Source organism: Ciconia boyciana, chromosome 8, assembly GCF_034638445.1.
Source record: "Ciconia boyciana chromosome 8, ASM3463844v1, whole genome shotgun sequence".
Classification (NCBI taxonomy): Eukaryota; Metazoa; Chordata; class Aves; order Ciconiiformes; family Ciconiidae; genus Ciconia; species Ciconia boyciana.
Window position 1 is genome coordinate 56,748,459 of NC_132941.1, and position 25,626 is coordinate 56,774,084.

The 25,626-nt window shown below is 44.7% G+C and overlaps 1 protein-coding gene across 13 annotated transcripts in view; it reads left to right on the plus strand.

The window, feature by feature from the left end:
* The first annotated feature begins 988 nt into the window (after window positions 1-988).
* TCF7L2 (transcription factor 7 like 2) overlaps window positions 989-25,626 on the plus strand; it is a 181,988-nt gene continuing 157,350 nt past the window's right edge. For all 13 annotated transcript variants that reach the window (XM_072870407.1, XM_072870411.1, XM_072870409.1 and 10 more), the window contains exons 1-3: window positions 989-1,804; window positions 2,142-2,208; window positions 2,395-2,519. In XM_072870407.1, coding sequence (XP_072726508.1) covers window positions 1,616-1,804; window positions 2,142-2,208; window positions 2,395-2,519 — 381 coding nt within the window. In that variant the 5' untranslated portion in view covers window positions 989-1,615. The remainder of the gene's footprint in view (window positions 1,805-2,141; window positions 2,209-2,394; window positions 2,520-25,626) is intronic.

Sequence of the window (25,626 nt, forward strand, 5' to 3'; positions counted from 1 at the left end):
CAGTGACTCCACAGAAACGCCGTCTCAAAACGCTGGGGCGAAGCAGCCCCCGCCCGGGCCGGCGGCTCCGCTCCCCGCAGCCTGCGGGGACCCCTTGCCCGGGGGGGCCGGGGCCGGCCCGCGGCTCCCCCCGCTGCGGGTCCAGCCCACTTTCGCTTTGATTTCCTCCAGCGCGATGTTTACGCCACCACCACAACTTTTCACGTCTGAAGTCTGGGAGTCCTTGATTCTCCGTCCTGCCATGCTAATTAACTTCTTAGCAGTCACATTCCTTTTCCGCCTCTTTTTTTTTTTTTTTTTTTACATCAAGGACCAAAAAATATTATGCCTTACTATAAGATAATTTGGAAATATCTGATCTTCAGCGAGTGATCTCGCACATTTTCATCCTGCGTGTTATAACCATCATAAATGCAAGGAGCAAGTGCTGCTTAAAAAAAGGCTTTTACTATATTATAGTGTTTATTATGATTGGAGTTTCTTACCTCCAACGAGTGGCAAGAAAAATGTTAACGGTTTAAAAACCCCCACCACCCTGTAGTCACATGCACACAAATAATAAGGGCACACATCCTTCAGGAGAATCCGGACTGCATGGAGATGATATGTTTATTAAGGCTCAGTATGTAAAAGTTAGTGCTTTCCAAGGAGCGGAGGCAGGGGCACTCGGTGGGTGCTTTCCCCCTCACTCCCCCCGTCCTGCAGCGCTGGGCTCCAGTGCAATTTTTTTTTTAATTTTAATTTTTTTCTGCCCCCCCCCCCCCCGGTTTTGTGTCCCAGCCCCCCGGCGGCGGCCCCCGCGCCCCCGCAGCCCGCTGCCCTCCTCCCGCTTCCATGCCAAAAAGGATCATTGTTAGTTTCCTACTTCCCCACCCTCCTCCTCCTCCTCCTCCTCCCCTCCCGCGCCCCAGACCTGTTTATTTATGCAGACGTCACCGGGGAGCCCCGCCCCTCCTGCATCTCATTAAGTGCCTGGTGTGTTTCTCGCTCCCTGTCAATAATCCCGGATCCCAGACTTCTCCGTTCCTCCGGATTTCGATCCCCCTTTTTCTATCTGTCAATCAGCGCCGCCTTTGAACTGAAAAGCTCTCAGTCCAACTTCAACTCACTCAAACCCGAGCGGCACAGGCTCCCAATATCCGCGGCGGCTGCCCCCCCGTTACAGCTGACTTCTTGGGTTTGTTTGTTGCATTTTTCCCCCCCCACACCCCCCTCCCCCGTCTATATATTTTTTATTATTATTAATTTTTTCGTGAGTGCGTGGGCGGGTGTGAGTGCGTGTGCGCGCAGTGCACGCCGACCAGCTCCCTGGAAGAAAGAAAGAGAAAATCCCGAAGAAGGAAAGGAAGAAGCCTAAAGTCACTGGTGCAAAGGAGCAAAGAAGAGACATTTCCCTCCCCTCCTCCTCCCTCTTTTCCCCTCCCCAGGAGGAAAGAGAAGGGGAAAAAAAAGAAACTTTCACCTTGGACTCTTCTTTTTTTGGTGCAAACTTTCCCCCCCCTCCCCTCTTCTTTTTTCCTTTTTTCCCCCCCATTCCCCTCTTTTTTTTTTCTTTTTTTTTTCCCCCCTTCCCCTTTTTGCAAAATTGCTGCTGGTGGGGTGAGCCAGGAGGAAAATGCCGCAGCTGAACGGCGGTGGAGGGGACGACCTGGGCGCCAACGATGAACTGATCTCTTTCAAAGACGAAGGGGAGCAGGAGGAGAAGATCTCCGAGAACTCCTCGGCGGAGAGGGATTTAGCTGATGTCAAGTCGTCTCTCGTCAATGAATCAGAAACGAATCAAAACAGCTCCTCAGACTCGGAGGTACGGGGGAAGCCCCCCGCGGGGCCGTTTCGGGGCGGCGGGCGGGCGGGGGCCGCGCTGCCTCGCCGGGGCCGCGGCCGGGGCCGGGGCCGGGGGCGCCGCGCCGGGTCCCGCTCCCGCCGGCGCCCAACTTTCCTCCGCGGCACCAACTTGTAACGATGCCTTCTGTTTTGTTCTGTTTGTTTCTCCTTCCACCTTCTCCCCGCACCTTTCCCTTCTTCTTCGCCTCTTATTCCTCCCCTCTTCCCTTCTCTCCCCCCCCCCCCAAAAAAAAAAAACCAAACCCCAACCACCCCCATCCCCAACTGCCCCACGCCGACCCCCGGCTCGCTCCCAGGCGGAGCGGCGGCCCCCGCCTCGGTCCGAAACTTTCAGAGATAAATCCCGGGAAAGTTTAGAGGAAGGTGAGTACGGCGGGCCCGGCCGGCACCGCCGCCCGCCCGCCCCGCACCGCCCGCCGCCCCTCCGCCGGGCGCCCGGCTCCTCTTTTTGGGACACTTTCTAAAAAAGTTTTCCTTCCCCCCCCCTTTCTCTCCCCCTGTTGCCCCCTTCCTTCCCCGCTCCCGCTCGTGTCTCCCCCGCCATGTTAGCTGCGAAGAGGCAAGATGGAGGGTTGTTTAAGGGCCCACCATACCCGGGTTATCCCTTTATAATGATCCCCGACCTCAGCAGCCCGTATCTGCCCAATGGATCGCTCTCTCCGACGGCGAGAACGGTAAGTGCCTTTTTTTCCCCCCTCCTTTCCTCTCCTCCCCTGCCCCCCAGCTCCCGCCGCCGCCGCGCTCCCCGTAGCCCCCGCTCGCCCGGCCCGGCCCGGCCCGCCGCCCCCTCCCCCGCGCCGCGCCGCGCCGCAAACTTTCCAAACTCCGCGGGCCGCGGCGGGAGGGGGTTTGTTTACACTTCGCCATATTTCTTTCTCCTTTTTTTTTTTCTTTTTACTTTTTTTTTTTTTTTTACTTTCAGTTTTGTGGGCAGTTTTCTGGAGCACTCGTAACCTCCCCTGCGGGGGGGGGGTGGGTGGGGAGAAAAAAACCCAACAACTAAACAAAATCCAAACACCACCTCATCCAGCCTCAAAACAAAACTGGGAATAAAAAAAAAAAAATCAAGGAGTTGCCTTTTTTCCCCTCCCCTCCCCCCCTTCTCCTCCCCCTTTTCCCCCCCTCTCCCCTGCGTTGGGGAGGGGGGGGTCTTCTCTGCCGGCCGAGTCTGGGACCCGCTCCCTCCAAACTCCTCGTTTTCCATGGTGATCCCTCGCCTCCTGCCCTCCTCCGTGGCGGCTGGGCCGGCTCCCCCTCCCCTTTCCTCCCCCTTAACCCTCTCCTGCCCTCGCCCGCCCCCGGCCTGCGGGAGCGGCGATTGCATTGTGCCCCGCGCGGGGCAACGTCCCCTCCCGGCCGTGGGCGTCGCGAGTTGCGTCCGGCCTCAGCGCGGGCGGCCCCGCGGCGAGTCCGCGTCCGGCTCCGCGCTCGGCCTGCCGGCTCCGCGGCCGGGCCCGCGGGGCTGCGGGGCTGCGGGCGGCACCCCTGCCCGGCGGCGGCGGGGCCCTCCTCACCTGGGCCGTGCCGCGGCTGGCAGCCCCGCAGCGGCTCTCGTCGTGCGTGCCTCGCGGTGCTGGGGGGGAGAACCCGCGGGTTGGGGCAAGGCGGAGGGCTGAGTCCGGAAACAGATCGCCTCGCTTAGCCCTAGTGACAACAGCGACAAAAAATAATCGAACAAGTCGAGCAAAATTCCTCCTGGAAGTGCGCTGGCAGAAAAACAGTTTGCTGAAAGCGTCCGGTTTTTTGTTGTTGGTTTTTTGCTGGTTTTTTGTTTCTTCTTTTTCTGACCCCGGGTTCAGCGGCGGGGGTGTGCTTGTCTGCACGCCTGAGCCCGGAGGTAGAGCAAGTTTTAGCCCAGCTCCCGGGAAACTTTGGGGTCTGCTGGTGGGTTTGTAGTCCCAGCTGTTTTTCCGCTCGTGGCGTCACCCACGGTGTGCTGTGCTCTGACACCGGATTTCTCGTGTGTCACCTTTTCTTTGCTTTTAAAGAGTTTTTAAAGATTTTTAGCTAAAACGACTAAATCTACTGGGACTACAAAATACTACATATTTCTACTGATGGGTTTAGCATTGCTGTTTTGTTTCTTCTGGGTGTTTCTAAATCTGAAGCGTCCCCACCGTCACCATGTGTGTTTATACACTTTTTTTTTTCCTTGTGGTAACACGAGATAGCAATTTACAATAATAGATCTACTGTTTGGTAGATGTTGAAGCCGGACTAAGGACTAAGGGCTTGGACAACTTCAGTGTATCAGATCTACAAGTGTTTTAAAGCATTAAAATACTGAACATCGGGTCAGTCTTGTTTTCACTTAGTAAAACGTCAGTAGACGCAGATTAGTAAATGCAGAGTGACAGGGAGGTAGTAAGGAAGGTTTTCTGACTTTGCATATATTTAGGGCTGTGGCGGGGTTTTATTTTGGTAGCTTGTAAGGCTCTCCTTGCAAGGAGGTGATTTCTGGGACAGTAGCATAGGGGTAACTGCAGTTTGCAGTTGTAATGATTGGGAGGGGAGTTCAGGGGCTGAATGCATTATTTTTTTTCCTTTTGAATACGGTCACCCACATGTATATGGATGACGGTGATAAATTCCAAATTGTGTAAACACCAGGATCCAGATGGCAAAACAATCTTTGTTACAAATCACTTTGTTATAAATTGTGAAGCTTTGTATTCCTCCCCCCCCCCCCTTTTTACCTTAAATGCATTCCACTGTTCCAAGCGTAGGCTAATAGGAAGCACACCTCCGCTGCTTTTTTCTTTAAGTGTGTTTCTGACAACAGCTACAGTTCTTTATTTTTTCCTCACTACCTTTATTACAGATCCTTTTTCCCCTAGCATGTGAAGATAGGATCCTTCAGCAGTTAGCTTTCCTGGAAGTATTCTTCCTCCCCTTGTTCCCCCACAGTTAAAAAAGGCCTCCATAGGAATGTTGGGTTTGTGTGAATTAAAGGTACTGTACAAAAGATTACAGGTTGTTTTATTGTTGGTATAGCAGGTGGCCTGCTTGTGTTATCAGATGGGTTCTGAAAGGATATTTCCACACTCAATAGGCAATTTTCTTATTTCCACATCCAGGCTCCAGCATCCTTCTCCTATCATCTTAACCTTATTCTTTCACATTCCTTATGCTTGTTTGTTTGCCTGCCACTTAATTGTAGCCAGGAAAAATTAAAGTTGTTTATGTAGGCCTGAGAGCAGAATATTATAAAGATTCAGCGGGATAGCTGTTGTCTGTCACACACTGGTTTTAGGTGGATTCTAGTGCTCTGCTGTACCAGCTTTCCATTCCAGATGAACTAGATCTTTCTCTCTCTCCTGTTTGTTTGTTTTTTTTTTTTAAATACAGGTTGAAAAGGTATAGGTGATTCTGCATAATTATGAATTTTATTTTTATTTATGTAGTTTTTCCTGAAGCCATATTTGTTGAGTTTTAGAGCACGCAAGGTAAAGAGGTGATGCAGATATGTAGCAAAATTGTTTTTCCTTTCCTTTTGCTGCTGTAGAATCTTAAAGGTCTGTGGGTGTGGTTTTTTTGTTGTTGTTTTTTTCCTGGATTTTTTTTCTTTTTGTTTTATTTGGGGGTGTAGCGGGATTATGGTGTTTTGTAAATGTACCTGTAGTTGTCTGTTCAAGAGCAAACTCATGGGCAGCAATTTCTGCTTTACTGCTTCAGGAATGTGAAGAATTATGAAGTATCATAAAATCTGCTTATGATGAATAATATATTATCTGAAGAATAATGCTTTAAATACTGCAAACTCTTTATAAAGCTTGATAGGAATAATTTTATTTTTAAAAGCCAAAGATTTTTTGCATGGTAATCTTGCTTTTGATAGAATACTGTGGATTGCTTTTAGGAATAGATGTGTATTAAGTAGAGGTCTAGTCAAATAGTAATGAGGTAATGCATCTGAGAGTGCCAGTTCCATACCTACGCTTACAGAGGGGCTGGGAGGGATAATTAAGGAGAAGGTTTTCCTTTCAGAGCTGGAAAATGAAGAAGTGGTGTATTTAATTTGTACCCTAAATTTAGAGCTTGGTTAACGCTTTTGGTGAGCGAATAGATGCGTTGTGATTTGAGAAACCCCGGTTGGCAGATACTCTTATTTTTACTGGTGCTGTTGCAGCTTCCTTTCCCCTAAATTGTTGCGGACTGAGATTGTGGCAGTAAGCTTGCGTTTGGTCCTGAAGTTTGGGAGCTGGGAATTGCTGTGGTGGAGAGCAGCCCCCTCGCCCAGATTTTATGTTCGGGAAGAAAGTTTTTTCTTTAATTGACTTGAAAAATTGATGTTTTCCTTTATCTACTGAATCCAACAATATCATCCTTCCTAATACAAAAGCTGTAGACCCTGGGGTGTGAAGGGTTAATGGTGGTCCTTTTTTTTTTTTCCTCCCTCCGATTGTTTTGACAACACTTTTCAAAGTGTGACATTCCAAGCCCTTGCAATACAATGTAATATTACTGTAATTACACAGGTCATTACATTTTAAATAGAGAACAATAAAATGCTTATCGCACTGAAAAAGAACAGGTGTTCTTGCCCTTCTTTGGTATTTATGCTAATTGTTTTTCATCTCCTTCAGAAATATTTATGGCTGGTGTGTTAAGGTTTCAGTCTCGATGTGACAATATTAATTCTTTACTAATCTTTATGGTTGAGGTTTAATGTCTGCAGTATGGATTATAGTATTAACGTCCACCAACTAGTTTAATAATGTAGATACAACTTAATATGTCAGCACTTTGGTACTTTATGATACATAGCTATTCAATGGAGAGGGAATTATTCGCTTTCTTTTTAAAAAAAAAAAATTGAATGGACGTGCGTTTAATAAAGTTTCTGGACTTGTGTAAAAACAAGCTATTAAATAAGAACTGATGATCCTGTGGCGTAAATCAAATGGAACCTCCATAAAGAAACTTTCCTCATGCTTAATTAGGTAGATTGCTGAATCACTCTGCTGTAGCATTAGCATAGCTGGTATACAATGGCAAACAGACCTTGTTTGTTAACTTATTTTCGGTAAAGAAGCTGATTTATTTTTAATTCTCCTCTTTTTTTTTTTTTCCTTTTTTTTTTCCTGATAAGATTTCATTCTGGAGCAAATGCTGCATTGCTTAGTCAATCAGCTTCTCTTTAGGGGGCTATGAAAATTAGTTAGAGAAAAGTTTCATGTTTCTGGGACCTTGCAAAACAATATAATGCAGTACTGTTACTTGAGTGTACAGGATAATTGCAGGACTGCACTTCATTAAAAATAATATTTGCTTTGGAAATCGAACAATTTTAATAGGTGCACCAGTGGCTGATCTGTACTGAAAAAAAAAAATACAGTAGATGCCTTTCCAGGTTTTTTGAATGCATTCATACATGGACTGATGATGTTGAGTGGAGTGGGTTTTTTTTTCCTTCTTCCTCTTCGTTTTTTGTTCAAGCAAATATGTGCTGATTTGTCAGCTGAAGATGGAGGGGGGGAAGGAGTATGTTGCAGCTTTCATTGGAGCTTGTAAACCAGAATGTAGGTAAAAATGTTTTAAATTTGTCAGACTTTCATGACTGGGCCCCAAAATCAGATAAAAAATGTGGTGTAGAGAAAAAGGACAGCTGCAGATTTTTTGTGTGGACGTGTGTTTCTGTACCATGACTAAAAACTCTGAGGACCTTTTCCCAGCTGTCTGGGAGTTATGTGGAAGTTGGATTATTGGCAGTTAAGCATGAGACAACCTGGATTTAGCAAATGCTCTCCTACACAGGAAGCAGATGACATTATCCTGGGGGAAGGGAGGAGATCCTTCTCCAGGCACAGCCCGGGGGGAGACGCCTGCTCCCCCCAGCTCCAGAGCAGCCAAAAATGAGGGCTGGCGATAGGCACATATAAATTTAAAAGCGGTTGGGTTGTCGGTTTGGGTTTTTTTTCAGGGTTTTTTGGTGAAATCAGACACTCTGCTCCCACACTGGGGCGGTTGTGAGAAGTTTTGCTTTGGGGGGGGTCTGTGAGGTTTGGGGGGAAGTTTAAAGCTCTGTTCCCCGGGCGTCTCCTCAGTACCGCGTCCTGGCAAATATGTAAGTAAGCCTTAAGACTTTGACTTCTAATTGGGCACATTTGTGAAGGAAATGGTTAATTTTACAACCAAAGGCAAACTTGCACCTCGACAGGTCTGCTGAAAGAAATGTGCCACAGTCGTTTGCTGGCAAGCACTGCAGGGTCATAAATCCACGGGGTTTATTTACAGCCTATAACACTTATGAATGTTAAGATATTTGACGCCACGCTGGCCTTATAATATCCAAGGTCCACAGACACTGGCAGTGGGTCAAATTTCTTTCACTAATTATAAGCAATGAGAGATGGAGTGTGGTGCTGGGGGTGGAGGGGGGAGATCTGGAAATCCTCTCTCTCCCCACCCAAAAGCAAAGAATATTTCTGCTCCTCCTCCCAACTGCTGGTTTATGTTTGTGCTTTTTTTACGTAGGCTCCGAAGTTTATAATTAACGCTTGCAGTGCTGTAAAGGCTGGGCTCTGGGTGACGCAGCCACGCTGAAGGAGGGAAGAAGTTTAGCACAGCTCGTGTCCCTTACAGAGGTCTCCGCAGCATTGTGCAGTATTTCCTAGGTACTGACACAAGCAGACATTTAAAGACGGATGACACCTGGAAACGTCCTTTAATTTTCTCACGTACCACAGAGCCAGAGGAGGAAAAAAAAAATTGCGTCAGGTTTTATGCAAAAGGTGGATGATTGGAAATACATATATGAGGCTGTTTTGTGCGTGTAAAACAGAGCCTTTTAAAAAGCAGCAGAAGCCCGCGTTAAGGGAAGGCATGTGCTGAATGAATTAAGGCGTTGAGGTTGGAGGCAGTTTTTAGGGAGGATGCCCTGTGTCCTGCTGGAAGGGACAATCTGGGATGGACACGTAGGTCAGTGTGGAGGGGCGAGGGGAGCGGGGGTAACTGCAGTGCTGAGGCTGGTGTTTGGGGAGGGGGTAACTGGGGGAGGCATGGGGAGAGCGGAGGCCGCTGGAGAGTAATGGGAGGACAAAGGAGGGATGTTGGAGCGCAGGAGAAATCGTAGAAACTTGGGGCGGGGGGGAACGCCACTGTTTGAACGGATGGTTGGAGGGGAAGCTTGGGATCTGGGGATTGACTCTTAAGTGTCAGGAAAGTCTGGGGCCCGAGGAGAAACACTGCTCACTCAGCAAAGCTCGTTATTCTCAGCTCGCTCCCCATTAAACACGCTTTCCTAGAGCGGACAGTCAGATGGGAAGTGCTGCTGCCTTGTCTATGCTGGGGGTGTGCGTGTGTTTTAACAAGATAATGCGATTACTCAAATATGCCTAGGTATTACTTTTTGCTTTAATTTCTCCGGCAGTTGATTTCGGGTTCCCTGTAGGTTACTGTTGTGCTTGGAGACTAATTTAAGAAAAAGGCAGGGTAATGTGTGTGGTGGAAAGCTGCTCTCCTTCGCCCATATGTTTTTCTTCTACGAGCCATGTAAAACCTGACTTAAAAAAAAAATGAGGGGGCTGTCAATTTGGCCCTTCCACAAATAGCTGTACAGTTTTGTTGAAGGTTTTATGCATTTCCCTAATCAATGGAGCGCTGTGACTTATTAGCCCCTGGGGACAGATCCGAATCCCCCAGCACCGTGCTGCAAAGCTGGTGTGGTATTGTACCTTTTTAACAGGTTATCAACAAGGATGTTCCTCCAGTTCCCAGGACGCTTCCCACCCCCTCCTGCCGGCATCTCCCCCCTCCAATTCTTTCCGGCAAAATCTGTTCAGTCTCGCGCCTTTGTTTTAGGTCGGCTAAACCCTCGACCCTTATTCTTCGTGGGGTCACGCTCAGGCAACCGGGCAGTGCTGAATGAGTTAAGTCGCTGGCTGAAGTTTGGCTTCATGCAACTAAATTTGAGGCCTGGTAGGCATTAGCAGGGCACAGCACATTTACAGAGCTTAATTAGTACGCGCTGTAATTGTTCATGGTCTGCCAGAAGGAGTAATGTTCAGGAAAAGTGGAGTCGTTCTTCTGCAGTCTTCAGTTTTAAAACGATAAATCACTTGCATATTTGTGCAGTGATTCAAATGGAGCTGAGACCTCTCCATCTCAACATGTGGTAAATTGTAAAGTCAATGAATTGCAGATGTAGGGTACAGCAGATTCTCTAAGAAAATGCAGAATGAATGGGGAAGGGTGATGCTATAAATACGTACTGAGAAGATAACTGGGTTTCTGCTTGCTGTGCCAATTATGATGTACTAAAGATATTAGCAATTTTGTTTTAATGTATTTATTTTAAATTTCTTTAACCTAAATATAGGGGTACCATGTTACTTCACTTGGTGAGGTTTTTATTAATGCTCCAGAACAATGGGTTTCATATGGAAATGTGCATGATAGCCATATTAATACAAATTAATTCATCATGGGTAATCTTGTAGCTGTTACTAGAGGAGTTTATAATGATGGGACACTTTAAAGTGTGGCTGCAGCAACTTATAAGAAATGTTGCGGTAGAGGATGCCTTTATATTCTAGTTGGGGGAAATACTGGGAAGATTATATATCTCTCCATGGCATTTTGTATCTGCCCGTAACTCCTTCCAACTTCAGAGAGACTTTTTGGGTGCATTAATCTGACAGCCTAGAGCCTATTTTTAAAAAGCAAAACACAAACAAAACTACGCTATACAGATTGACATCGTAAATGCCGCGTATTGTTTTTTTTTGAATGTGGAGAATGTGTGTCACTCTTACTGCTGTGAAATCTTGTCTTCCTTGGGCTTGGTCCAAGATCCATTGAAGTCAGTGGAAAAAAGGCTTCTATTAATAACGAAGGGCTTTGGATCAGGCCCCGTGTGTCCTGAACCAATGGCCAACTTCTTCAAAAGTGGATAAAGGTATTGAAAAAGCCAAACCCAACTAAGTGTCATATTGATATATTGCTGCTTCTGTGGCATCCTTTGCTCTTGGAAAAAAAAATAGTTATGTTTCCAATGGTACTTTCTTAAATGAGCTCCTGGTTCTGGAGTATCTGACTTTCCCACAGAAGCGCAGAGCATCCTGGCAGGATCAGGATTTGGTCCGAGGCTGTGTTGCATGTCAATACTGCTTTTCTAATATGAGTAGGTGGATTTGTATGGAAGTTGTAAAAGTTAATGATTGTTCTCTGACTCATGTGCTGCTGGTTTCAGCAAAGAAGAAATGATGACAGTAAAATGATAGAAATTATAGGAGACAAGTAGGCTTTGGTGAGCAGAGAATGGATTTGCATTGTTTGAAATGCTTTTGCTGCTTGCAGAAGGAAGTGTGAGGAGGGAGAAGATGGGCGGGTAGCTTCTTTCTGGGTTCAGATGTTTCGGGTACCAAACTCCTGCAGGTATTCAGCCAGGAAGTGAGGCTGAATTCAGGAGGGACTCTCTGCGGTCTTAAAGGTCCCATAACCATTTTGTTAGTTGTACTGATACAGTTAGTCCTGCCTAACTGTCTTCCCCTCTCGGCAGAACAGGTTTTAATGCCCTAGGCTCCGTGGGAAGTACAATTGCAGGCCTAATGGCTACCAAGTATGAATATATAATTGTGCTCGACCAGTATCTATCTCACAGCTTTGTAGGGCTCTCCAGAGTATCTGTGGTGTGAAGGGTGCTGTATAAAATGAAATCAGTCTCTGCTTTTTAATTCACTAGTGATGGTGATGCAGCTGAGACACCAAAAAAATCCAAAAGGAGGGTGTGGGAAGTAATAGTTAGAAAATGCCAAACTGAAAATACTGCAGAGGGACTTTCTGGGGAATATTCTTAGATGTTGATACAATAAAAACAAATCGTCCTATTTTAAGAAAGGGAAAAATAGAGCAAGAAAAGGTGGGGGCGTGCCTCTCTGAGCACATCCAAACTCCCACTGGAGTCAGTGACTCCTTAAATAATGATCTGGAAAAGTCTGAGGCTATAGGCCTTTCTATGCTAGAGACAAGCCACTACATTGATTTCTGTTTTTAACTGATGCAAATATTTAATAAAGGTTCTCTTGGAACTGCTTTAAACCCTAGCCTGAATAATTTTAACTTGGTTAAACCAGCGAACTGGTTTGGGAGCATACACGGTAAGAGGTTTGCATTGGTTTAATTAGATTTAGGAGATTTATAAAACCAGGGCCACTACTCTGACATAGGCAAGGTCTGGAAAACAGCATATAGATGCTGCATTGATCTATGCCCAGGCTGAACAGACTGCTATTGAAATTACGCTATTATAAATATTTGCCAATATTAAAGAATCCACGGGAAGGTATGACCTTGAATGAACACATCAGAAGAATAAGTTGGCAATCAGTGTTTCTACCTTTGTTTTCTCTGGGACATTGGCAAGAAGGTTTTCTCCCTTTGAAAAGAGTTACAGATTATAGTTGTCTGTCTGGAAGTCAAGTTTTTGAGATTTTTGTTATCATTAACCAAATGTCTCGGTTTACTTCCGATTCCTGTTACATTCCCCTATGGACTTTTTCTTAATTCTTAAACCGCACCATAAAATGTAGCTTAAAACATGTCTGTGTCAATTAAAAAAGGGGAAGGGGGGGGAAGGCTACTTTACAGGTGCTAGTCACAAACATAACTACTGTACCGGTCACAAAACCGCTGTGTAAAGAATATCCACAGAGCTTATTTTATCTAGAGAGCAGCTAAATATCTTTACAATCCCCAGGGTTATTAAAGGCCAAATGCCTGGTATACATAGTTAGTTTATTTTCCATTGAAATCTGTTGCTCAACTACAGTACTTGAAAGTACTTTATTTTTAATTTCATAAATATGAAATTAAATTTCATAAATATGAAAATAAAAAGTGGAAACTAGAACCTGGGTGTAGCTGGGTGGTTGTAAATGGGAACTGGTGCATCGCCGCGCTGCTGGTGTGCCCAAATGCGGGTATCGGACTGGTTATGTGGGCACATCTGTGTATATGCATGCGATGTATATTTGTGAATGTATACTGGGTTATCAGGTGTCTATTCAATTTTAATTGACAATATGAGATTCCTGTGGTTGCTCTGTGCACAGATTGCCTTGGGGCTCTACAGGGTTTGTGGGAAGAAAAGCCTTGACAAGTTTCCATTAAGCCTTGAATCAGGCAATTGGAAAAGAGGAGAATGAAAGGAGCTGAAAAGAGGGACAACTTGTTAGTGTTGCATTCTGCGCTTGCAACGAGAAACCTCTTTTAGACAAGAGTGGTTCTCAGGCCAAGAATTTCAAACTCGCGGAGAAACCTGTCCAGAACACAAAAGTTGTTTGAACGGGGTGCAGAATTGTCACAGTAATTAGAGCAATCTCCGTTTACTGAGTGGCAGCCTTTATAAAGGACAGGGGATAAAGGGTTCAAATTAATCTTTCTCTCTCCGATTCACTTCTGATGAACTGCCTCTGTGTATGTATGTGTATATGAAGGAGTGTGTGTGTGGCCACATTTTCAGCTACTCATCATTTGATTGCCCTTGTTTTAAAAGAAGAAGGACTTGGGTTTCTTCTTCCTGCCTCGAACGACATTTTCAGGCGTTTTGCTTTTTTTTTTTTTTTTTTTATTGGTGCTCTGATTTAATATACAGAAATAAGAGGATGCTTTGGGCAATGCGCTTCTGCTCTGCTGGAGGGGGAACCCCAAATATTTCTCCGTCAGTTTCTCCTCTTATTCGATCCCGCATCTTTGACTCTTAGGAGCAGTCCCATTATTTTTAATAGGATTACTTGTGGAAGCAAGAAGAGTGAACGAATAAGGCTTGGACCCTTCATCCTCTTGCCACTGCAAGGTCTGCCCAGAACTATGGAATCAGCTGGAGTTTTGCCATTGCTCTTACTACGAGAAGGATCAGGCCCGTGAATTGTGTGAGACTGGGTCTTGTGAGCAAGCCAGATAAAACTGTAAAAATCAGAGTTGTTGCTGTCTGCGATGCAGGAGTGTCTGGAGGCTTTGGTCTGGGCTCCTTCTGGTCAGATGCTACACAGAGAAAAATGGGAGTGAATGAGCGAGCGAGCAGTGTGGGTGTTCTCACCCAAGGAAGAAAATGTGACTGCTAAATTTCCTGTACACCTTTACTTTTAAAGAAAATAAAATATAAGCTCCTTGATTTTTTTTTGGTAATCATCCTGAGTGCAAAGTTAGTCATTTTGATGTCTGTTTACTTAGCTGTTCAGGCTTTGTGATTGCCTTTTATTTGTCCTCCCCAAAGTAATGTAGGATCTCTGCTTTGTAAAGGCTTGGAGGTAGCGACCGTGGCTATTTTACTTACTCGTTTAGTCCGTGTTATGTTTCTCCCCTTCGTTCACCACTATGTGTGAATGCAAAGAGAGAGAGGAGCCCTTTAGGCTGATGTCTTCGCTCTGTCTTGTGTTTCTCTGTATCACGTTGCCTTCAAGGCCTGTGGCATGGCTGGTTAGGCGTTGCATTGGGACCCTGTCAGTGTTGTATGTCTGATTCATCCCCGCTTCTCTCCTGGAGACCTGGGATCAGCCAGCTTCTGCACCGGGTTCCTAGGTATGGACCAGAGGAAAAAGGAAGGTCTTGCTGCTGATTACAGAAACATTGTTAAAGCTAATAAATACTCGTGGCTGTGAAAGTTGTAGCTCAGAGGTCATGTGCAGTTTTTGTATACAGATTTTCTTCTCCACCTCCACCCCCCTCAATTATTTTCCACTGGGTGATGATGATGAAGAATTTGGCTAGATCTTTTTCTATTTTAGCAAAAAGCAGATTTTTTTTTTTTTCACAGGTTCGGCCCCTAGCATGAAAAAGCTGTGGAAAAATTGCTTGTCTTGGAGTTTGCATTGCAAAAATGCCTGTTGACATTCAGCAAAGCACACTTCTGTGCGCGCTTCCTCGGAGCACGTGTTCCCCTCGTTCACTTGCCTTGTCTGTGAGCCTGGTGCATGAATATGGGAGGGTTTTCTGAACACGTAGAAGTTGTCTTGTAGGCGCAAGGAGGAGTTGGGAGACGACGATTTTCCTGGCAGTAATGCTGAATTGCTTATGCAGTGTTGGAGCATAGAGTCGGGTCTGTGTGTTGGACAATGTCATGGTCAGGTTGAACAATGTCTCCATTTTTAGATGATGCTATTTCGTCTCAACCATTGATGGTTTGCAGACTAGTTGTGATGTCTGCCATCCTGAAAGAGTACCCAGTGTGGTACTAATTGTACCAGGACTAATTGTTGATTAGAATGTAGTTGTTGCAAATTATGGACCTCTCTTGAACATGGCTTTCTCAGTCCTATCCCTTGTGCATTATTTTCTCAGCTGGTAATTAATTTCTCAGTTTGGTAATTTGTCAGTAACTGGCATCTCTTCAGTAATGAGTGCTCTGTAGTAATTCTCCATCACTAAGGAGTAATTGCTGGCCCTATAAAGTCACTGATCTCTTTCATTTGCCAGCTGGATAACCTTTCCTGTTAGACTGTTATGACCAACTTATCCATTGCAACAAAGCCTAACTACATCTACAGTCGATGTCCCGGCTGTGGCTTGATACACAGAGAGAGAGGGCTGGAGGAAGCTGGTTTTAAGTCATGGTCGCAAGCAGGAGCTCATGACAGCAGCAGAAAGCTTTTATTTGATTTTACAGCTATGTAAAATCTAGCTCAACCTAGAAAAGCAGCTGTTGAGTTTAGTTGAGACGGTGACGCAGAGCAGCCACTGTCGTCTTCTCGTTGTGTGGCATTTCCTCAAGCCTGCTTTTCTGCCTGGCCCTGTCTTGCTTTTCTGCCTCCCACTGGGGTTTTTTCTTAAAGCGGTGGTAAGCGGTTTGGAGGTGCTTCCCTTCCCGGGAGCTGGTGGTGCAAATACAGCCCCGATCCTGCCCATGCGCTGGGCTCTCCTCCATGTCAGCCCTCTGAAGAATTGTCCTCAGCCCAGCTGGGTCCATGCATTTGAGCTTGTAGGATTGTGGCCTAAATTTGTGATCCCAAGGGGGAGCTTACAAAGTTTATTTTGGAAACAAAATACTCGGTGAAGCGGGAAGGAGGCTAAAGAGAATACTGGAAAGATGGTGCAAATGAGGAGCAAAAGTTTTTAATTTACGCTCCCTACTATTGCTCTGGTTTGTGGATCTAAGTAGAAAACCGGCAGTTTTTGGAAATCTCGTGAGTTGCCTGTCAGCATCTGCACGTGCCTAAATACCTTTTAAATTTGTTTTTGTTTTTCCTGCTCTTTGAACATGTTAGTTAATGCCACGAGGAGTGAGCTGAATTCTTGCTCTTTTTTTTTCCCCCTGCTGTTGGAATTGTTTGTTAAATTCCAATTACGGGGCTTGTTCAACACCTGTACAAACCCACAGCCATTGTTAAGGGAATAATTTGAGGACAATGGGGTTAACACAGGTGTGCACAAGTGCGGAATTTGGATTGCAAAGTCTCTTTATTACTCTGTGTGCATAAGAAAGAGAAAGAAAGAATTCAGCTTAATTTTCAGATCCCAGATATAATTTGTAGGACAAGCATTTGGAAGAAGGGTAAGTGGGGAGGGGAAGAAACGTCTGAACATGTTCAGACATGGCACTGAACACATATGAAATGGAAAGTTAAAAGGAAATAAACACTACACTCCTCTTTCCTCCCTACCTCACCCTCATACCACTTTCATGGAGTCACTTTTCAAGGTATAGCTGCACAAAGCTGGTTGGTAATGATCTTGCACGGTGATTGCCTTCGGAGTGATCACAGCTAAACCTGAATGTTTGCATGGGACTGAGGTACTGGGACACGGTGCTGGTTTGTGGTGCCAGCAATCACCAACCCCAATTGCACCCTGATACAATCAGTAAGTTGCGTTAGATGTACGCTCACGTGGGTACACTCTGTTTGGTAGGAGCAAAATCAAGGGAGTTGGGCTGTTTGACTCTCAAGATTTCTCTTCTCTGAAGTTGAACATGTGTGTAGTCTCCAAAGGTGACTTACTGTCTCATGCTACCAGAGTAACCCTCTTAAGATGGTAAGAACATCAATAAAAGCCAAGAGGATGAAGTCCTAGAGTCTGTAGGATGTCTCCTTCTGGTATTCTCTTATGTTGATACAGACATTTACAGTTTTGTGTAACTTCATGAATACCTAGCAGTGGGTCATCTTCCTTTGGGGTAATTCCAGTAAAGGCTGAAAGAGGTTCGTGCGGAATGAAAGCCAAGATCCACGTCCCTGCTGTCACAAGGGTTTGTAAATTAAGATCAGTTTCTCTTGCAGTTTGATTTTACTTCGGTTTCCTTTCTACTCATGGGAGTTCCTCCAGGCAAGGATCAAACTTTTTCTACTATCTTAAGTACTGTGTGCATTTGGGGTACAACAAACTAATAAGTAGGAATAATTATTAGTGGTTAGACAAACATTCAGATCAGTTTATCATCTCAGTGATTTGCCTGTTAGAACTAATCTTGACTGCTACAAATAGGTTTGGTATTTGACATTTCAGTTTGTGTAGGAGGGGAGAAAATGGCCATTGCCTGTGAAATGGTTCAGAAGTTACTTGCTGTTCTTTTTCAATGAGTAATAACTCAGATGAGTAACACAACGAGAGTCTCGGGTATGGAACTGTTTGATCGAGAGAGAAATTGGTAGTGCCCCGTCTTGGTTATGCACCAACATAATTGTGCGTGCACATGTGCTCAGAGGAGGACCAGTTATCTTCCAAATGCTGTCGGTAAACCTGGCTTATACTGGAGAACAATCAGAGTTCTTTATTAAAGGTTAATCTGAAGTTACAGAAAGAAATATTTCTCGCTGATTTGAGGCTGTCCGGAAGGTGGCTACAAATAATCTTTCAATAAGGTGTCATGGTTTGGTCCACTGGAGATGTGTATTTTTCTCTTTGGTGGGTAGCGTGACCTTCTCCTGCCAAAGAGTGTAGTTGCACTAAGATAATGAGTAGTGATTTGTCCTAAAACTTTAAGTAGATTAACCTCTGAGTTGCAAACTGTTGAGGTGATCTTATTTCTGGCAGGTGATGTAAGTTAGTGGTTATGGTGGTTCTTTGCCTTTGCAGTTGTGCGAATTTCATTGAAACAAATTAAACTTTATGAGTGAAAGACTTTATTTCCTCCCTCTACTTGGATAATAATTTTAAAAAGATAATGTAATGATTTTGTTTGTTTGTTTTTGAATGAGTGTATATACACTGAACTAATGGAAGATGAAACTGGTGTTGGTATGCTTTTCCTTATGGTGTTTACCAGTATAGATTGCATTAGTTTCTGCTGTTTGCACCCATTTCTATTGTTTTGTTATTGTGTTAGTAGCATTATATACCTGCCTTAGAAATTTGTATTGTTCAGCCTGTTCCGTACGACGTAAAGTCGCTACAGTATATGTTGTGTTTAGTTTGTTGGATAGCAGCTATATGGGGTAGGTCATCTTGGAGTTCACTGGAGGCCCCTTTTGTGCAACTAAACTCCTTTCTGCTGAGGTAGTAAAACTAGTTTCCTTATTGCAAATGCTTGAACAGGCAAGGTGAGCATTGCCTGGCATCTCGTCCTTTCTGATGCTGACAAAGACCCAGGTCCAGTGTTAGCTGATTCTAACTCGCGTTCAGGGCCAAAACCAGGGGAATGTGGCCCTGTGATGAATGATTCTACTGTGCTGAAAAAAGCCAAGAAGTGATGTCCTATTAGATGATGAAGCCAGAGGAGCAGTTAACATCTGGTGTTATTTGAATGCTTTTACAACTTGAAGGAGCGTTGCCCACCCAAACTGAGTCCCAGATTTCAGATTTCATTTATAGTTCTGTGCCTGCAAAACCGGACAAACACAGCAGTTCATCCAAGAACTGCAGTAGAAATACTTGGTTTTAATCAAATGAGCCCATCAATGTAGTCATAGGTACCAAAATCCTGGAGCAGTTAAAACTGGGAGAGGAAATACATCTGAACTAAAATGAAACTGACTTTTGTGTAGTGTTTTTGGATGGCTTAACAGCTACAAATTTATGAAGATATAATTAGCTACTTTTCAGGGTAATGGTTCATTTTTAACATAAAGCTCTCTTTAGAAACTTAAATAAATGTTTGCAGATTTTATACAAGTAGCACTGCAAAACTGTGCTGTAAGCCTTGAAAATAATTAAATAGATGTGATTATGAACCATGGGTGTGGTGCAGAAATCTGGAAAAGATTGATAGGGAAACTGTTAATACCTGTTTTATATATATATATAATATATTAATATCTATACAACACCAACATATATAATCTATATAACACCAATATCTATATAATATATAATATTTATTAATATATTAATACTTGTAATATATACTTGTGTGTGTGTCTACGTATATTAAATATGTATGTATGTGTATATATAAGACTTTTTCTGCAACTTTGAGGTCATGGCAACATTTGAGGATCAAGCGTCCAATTATTTTCTTGTCATTTGGGAGGATCTTTTGTAGAGGAGGGCCGGCCTGTCTGTATGCGAGAACAGCACTGCCATTAGGTGCTCTGCTCAGTGGTCACCCTTTGTATGAACGTGCCACGTGGTTTCCTCTAAGTTACCTGGTATTAGGCCATTTAAAGACAGGACTTGCAGCATTGCTTGGTGATCTAAAACTGTGGACATGACTCTATGACCAGGTAGCGTTGTTCTCCTGGCTCATGGTTGTGAAGGCGGATGCTTATGTGGGAGAAGAGAGACATTTCTTATATAAGCAGAGATTGAGTCCATGACATATGAATTTTTCTGATTCCATGGTAAGCTGGGCTGTGCTCCTCCAAAGCCCTCCTTCAGCTGCAGTTACCGTCAAGATGTGATCCACTGACAGCTGGAGCACTAAAAGTAGTGGTTGAGCTTCTTCTGAGACTCGTCATGCACAGAGGCAGGTGAACTGTGGTTTGGCGCTGGCTGGTGCAATAACACAACCTGGTGATGTCATGGCCGTGTAGGACTGCCTGCGTGATACTTGTATGTGCTCTGTCCCCAAGCATTCTCTGTGCTCATGATGACTCACCATGGTTCATGGTGCAGCGGGGTGGTCCTTGCTGGGAAAATCCTGGTTGAGTCTCAGGTATATTCCTTGACATTATTCCTTGAAGAAATGTGGGCCTTTAAGCTGAAGTGCTTGTGCCGTGGCTACATCCTGCTCTGAGGGAAGGTGATCCAGGAAGGATCACCGCAGCCCTGGGGAAGTGGGCTGCTCTGCAGGCCAAGTTTTAAGCTCAAGTCGCAGTGCAGCCACAACCCTTTATGAAAGATCCTGATGAGAGTTTGGGCCCATGATATTTAAATATGCCTGTGGTAATATAATCAGCTGCCACCCACTACTCAGCTTCTAAGCTGATCCTAAAATAACCTTTGGTAGCATGACATATGTGAAGCTTCCCTCCCCTCCCATTTAATCTCCTGTGCACAGCCCCAGTGTAATGTTTATATGGCAGTCATAAGGAAGGCTCTGTAGGTGTATCCAAGCCTTTTATGAGAGCATGACACGACATCAGGTTCTACATTTATCTCCCTGCTCCTTGACGTTCTCGTCTCTGCCATGCTTTCAGTTTTGAAATGAAGAAAAGTGGTGCGGAGCTGCTCTATCTCATTGACGGGGCATGAGCTTCCACTTTCCCAACTTGCTGAGTGCTCGGTGTCCTTTGTGAGGACACATGATTTGGACTTTCCCTCTTCTCCCTCCCTTCCCCTACTGATCTTTCACAAGAATAACGAACCACAAACGGATCTTAGTGGCTCCATGCAAAGATACATATATATATATAGGCTGTCTGGTTGCTGAGAAGATTTTATTGGCATAAATTTGGAATATTTACAAGTGGCAAATTCACTGGTGAGATTATGCAGACCGGACTAAATGAGCTCTGAAGGGCATTTATAACACCTTCAGACAACCAGCCTTTTCGTTTATAGCAAAGGTTGTTATATGCATGTGTGTGCATACATATATAGAGATGTATAAATATTCAAAATGTAGGTATGTATCTCTGCCTTTTCTCTTTCTCTGAAATACAGAAATAGCATTAATATTTCTGCAGCTGGCTGTCCATAAAACACAGCAATCCTGGAACAATAGGGAAACTGTCGTGTGACTGCAGTATGGGGATGTCTGTAATTAAAGCCACTTTTGTGAAGTGACATTCCTAGGTGGTCAGTCAGGTCCCCCTGAAGCTCCTGAGGGACTGTAGGTAGTGGTGGGGTTTCTCAGGTGCTTTGCCAGGGTTGGACGGGCGGCTTCCCCAGTTGGGTGGTGGAATGCAGCTTCTTGGGCCAACCCTGGTAATGCTTCAGACTCGCAGTGCTCCCAGAAGGCACGCAAGAAATGTAACTTAAAATCCTTGATTTTCTTTGGCCAACAGCTTGAGGGGGAAGAGGAGAAGGGGAGGAGGGTGGAAAAGTGGAGAGCGAGAAAATGCCCTTTTGTAGTAGATTTAAACAAAACAATATCCAAGAAACACTGGCGGTTTGAAAGCTGTTTGGAGGGTTTGTGTGTTAGAAGTAGTCCCAGCTGAGAGACATTGCTGAGCAGAGTTCAAGCAAGGAGGCCAAAGGTGCAGCATAAATATAGTCTGTCAGATTGTTGCTGAAATAAATGAAGATTATTCCATGGAATGATCATAACTACGTATATGGCATAAATACAGTCATTGAGTGGTGCCACAAAATACTTAATGGCTTGTAGTCATTGTGCCTTTTGACCTGGAAGGAAAAGGGAGTGATCCTCTTCCAATTATAATCAATGAGCCTTGCTATTGATCTGTGGGAGACTTTGTGAGTGCAGAGAGCGGGGATGGATGATGTGGACTAATGGCTGGGGGAATAAGTCATCAATGGACTATGCTGTTTATTTAGCTTTGAAGGTAGCATAGCACTTGGTGCTCACTTGCTCTGTGATTTTTAATGTATTGTCTTAAATCCAAATGAATGTTTAACAAGGCTGTGCCTAGTAATTTTACAAGTAGCCTTAGGAATTCATTCATTGTGTAAAAGCATTTTGCACAAGAGCTAAACTGCTAGGAGAGGTGGAGAGAAGGTACGGCAGCCTGCCCAAGAGGACACCTCGCTTGGCAGAGGGAGAGGGATGACGTTCCTTGTCTGTAGTCTGACTTGCTTTTTAATGTATTTTTATTGGCTAATCAATGTACAATAGGAATCCACTCCCTGGTCAACTTAAGCACCACTTAATTGAGAAATAAATGATAAACCCATTATGCTTTGCTAGTAGAGAACATTTCAGGGTGATTATGGATGCTCTGCTAAATTTTTTGGCATCCCTTGAATGAGACTAATTGCCTTCCCTCAGGGTGGCTCCGCAAGCTTGGGTCACATCCTGGCCTTGATGAAGCCAATGGGAGTTTTCCTATGGATTTTATTTTTTTTAATTATTATTTTAAAGGGGGCCATTGTATACCAGCCTTTGTCTCTGGTCTTCTGCTTTCCCTTGAAAGCAGGACCTACTTTGACCGCTGTGTCTGTTTGGTCGGCTCTTGGCCAAGACTCTTTGCGTGGGGATATGGATGCTCTCCGTGTCTCTGAATCTCGTCCCTCTGTGCTGGAAGGCTGGTTTGTTGGGGACTCTGCCAGGGGATGGCTGTACCAGCAAACCTTCAAAGCTGTGATGGCCCTTCAGCTGGTCCAGTGCCCTCTGCTCTTTTCAAGCAGCCTGACCTCAGCTGCGCTCCCATCGCCGGCTGCCTGAGCTCGCCCGCCACGGGAGAGTGGTTCCAGCCCAGTGATCCACGCAGCTCTGGGACAGGGCTCTGACTGCTCAGAAGAGCTGGATTTTTTTCAGATCCGGCCCCTTGCCAGCGTGGTGCATGCCCTTCAATAGCCAGTGGAGTTAGCAGTCGCGGTGGATATCCGTGAGCCCGTTAATGAGGAGCTGGACGAGGGAGCGCTGCGCCAGACAGGAGCAGGGCAAGCTTTGTTTAATCTGCTTCTCGAGTCCAGTTTCTAGCTACGACGACTGATTTGCAACGGAAGCCGTCAGGGCAAGCTAGGATACAAAAGCCTGAGGATGTATTATTCTGCTTGGCTTTGAGGCTTCGCACTGGCTGCTAGTGATAGCTGAGACTTATTAAATTAAAGAAAAAAAATCCACTTATTAGGTGCTCCGCTCAGTTCCTGCTCACTGCGTAGACTTTTGGCTGCGCTGTATCCAGCGCCGCGTCCAAGGCACCGTCAGCACCAATCTCCTTTTATGCCAGGACGTCAACCTGACACCGGTGCTCCATGGCTGGAGCTGAGCCTGCTTGGTGATAGAGTAGGAAGTCTCCTCTTTTGAGGGATTATGACCTGGAAAAGGTCTCCCTGTTTTGGAAGAGAGACTAGATCTAAAGCATTGAGAAACTTTCTAGTCGTCTTAATAATTTTTTGGATGCTGGTGATGCTTCCTGGTACTATTTGAGCTTGCCTGTGTGGGACTTGTGGTCCCCATTTGCTTTTGCAGCTACTCTGACAATTAGGGGGTTGCGTTGCTTTTATTTCTGCTCTGCTCAGCCCCGTGCTAGGGGAACAGGCTGCATGCAATTTATAAATAAATATTTATTATTTTGAGTGATGACTGAGGGAGAGGGTATGTCCTGGCTGCGAATGACCGGCTGGAAGAGTTGGAATCCGCCGGCTCTGTGGTGCCAGGCAATGCCCAAACCTAGAAGTCATTATTACTTTTTTTCTGCTGTGACCCCTGCCCTTCTCTCCCGTGCAAACCTGTGCCTTGTTCCCATGCCAGCTTGACAAAAATAAACACGCTCTTAAGGTCGCTCCCCCCTCCCCGCCATGCAATTAAGTGGCTGGTTTGCACAAGGATACAAGTAGCTTTGTTGCCTTCTTGCAGATAAGGGTGATGAGGGTCTGGCCTGGAGACATTGCCCCATACCCACAGCCTTCAGTGGGACAGGAGTAACGGTTGCAAAATTGGGTCCTGATTCTTGACACAGCCTTGTCTGCTGCCACCTCTTCCCTGCCCAGCTCGCCTGGGTTACGTGCTGGGAGTGCGGTGGAGACGCTATGTTCTCTTTCTACCCATTAATCTGCTGAGTGTTTGGGGCATTGGGTTTTCTTTCTTCATAGCTTGACAGGCATAAATCACCAGATGATGGGCTTGTGTGGGAATTGATGTCTTTGAGTGGTTTTGGAGTTTTTGACTGGGTGCTCCTGAGATGTTGGCAAGCCCTCCAAGGGAATGACCTGTAGCACTGATGCCAACTGTACTTTCAGAAGTGACCCGAGACACTTGGAGCTGTTCCTGGTGTTCAGAATTATACTGAAACACCAGCATGATGAAAAAACAAATGTAGAATTGCTAAATGTATGTTGTCCAAAGATTGTGCGAGCTGTCGTAACTCTGCTTCAAAAAAAAAAACAACAAAAAAACCCCAGTGGCCCTCTCATGGTTTACCTCAGCTGAGCATCAGGCCATGATGAGTCTGATTTGTCTCCTGTATATAAGCCATGCATCAGAATAAGTAAAAAAAAAGATGAAAAAGAAAGAAGTATTTGTAATTTTTTTGGGGGGCACACAAAAGGCAGTCATGGTATTAGAATAGAAAATGCGAACCAGAGACACCACACAGAATACTGTAATTTTTTTATTGATTTGTATCTGATTTAAATTTTAGTGTAGAGAAACAGAATTATGTTTTCCAGGTTCCAGTAAGGTTTTAGTGCCTCTGCTTTCTATCTGTGCAGAATTTCCCCTTGCCACCTCTAGAAGGAGAATATTTTATATACTATTACTTTAACTACTTTTTGATCTGAACTTAATCATCTTCTTTTACAATGTTTAGGTTAAAGAGGTTTTTATGGCGTTCTGGTATTGGCTTTGAAAATCTTTAGTCACCGATATCTTTGTTGCTCATTAAGTACATTTTAATTTTTAAACCAAGACTTCTATCTAAATGTTGGTTTCTTTCGGTGGAGATCTTTTTCTAATTATGAAAAGACTTCCTACATTTTCAGCCAGCTAGCTGGATTTTTCAGTTAAATGATGTACAGCTTTGTGTGTTAGTATATCATTTGAGACAAAATGATTTTGTGGAAAATCTGTTAGAAAGTGATATTTCTTTCTCTTCCTCTAAAACAGAAAGAATAAGAGGAAAACTAGCCAAGGGACTGATCACATTCATAGTTAATAGTACAGATACTGATGTATATGGCTGTTTGAAATCATCAATGCCTTGTCCCAGATAACATCATGCTTGTGAAAGGACCTGAAAAACATGAATGTGGGATTAGATTTACTTGGCCCTAAGAAAAGAATGTTTCTTTTAATTTGAAACAAGCTTTCTTGAACAGATTTGGAGAGGCAAATTATGTCTTGTCTAATTGGCAAAATCAGCTCTCCAAGAAATGGATGATATTTTCGAACCCAGAACGCATGACTTTGCCTGCAAATATTTTGAACGTTATTATGTGAGCTAGTAGCTGAAGCATTTCCCTAAAAATTGGGACTTGTGGGTGTTTTTCCCTATCTCTCCTAATATATCTAAAGTTGAAGCTTTCTAGTGCTGGCAGCCCAAGCTGAGAAGCTCAGGGCTTCATCTTTAGTAGTGCTCAGCTTTTCGTAATGGCCTCTGCAAACGCCGGTGGGTTTGTGGATGTGGCACCCATCAGAAAAAATAGCCTCGTTTTAGCATCCGTCTAGAAAATCTCGGAGTTGCCTCTCTGCTTGAGTTTGCATGGCTGCAAAGCCAGAGTAGCTTGCACCTGCCTCGCAGGCTTCTGTGTTTTGAATTTGGGAATCGGTGCGAGGCTTGTGTGTGCATGTGAAAGGTGTTTCCAAAGTGCTGCTGATGTCTAAGGCAAATGCGGTGCAAG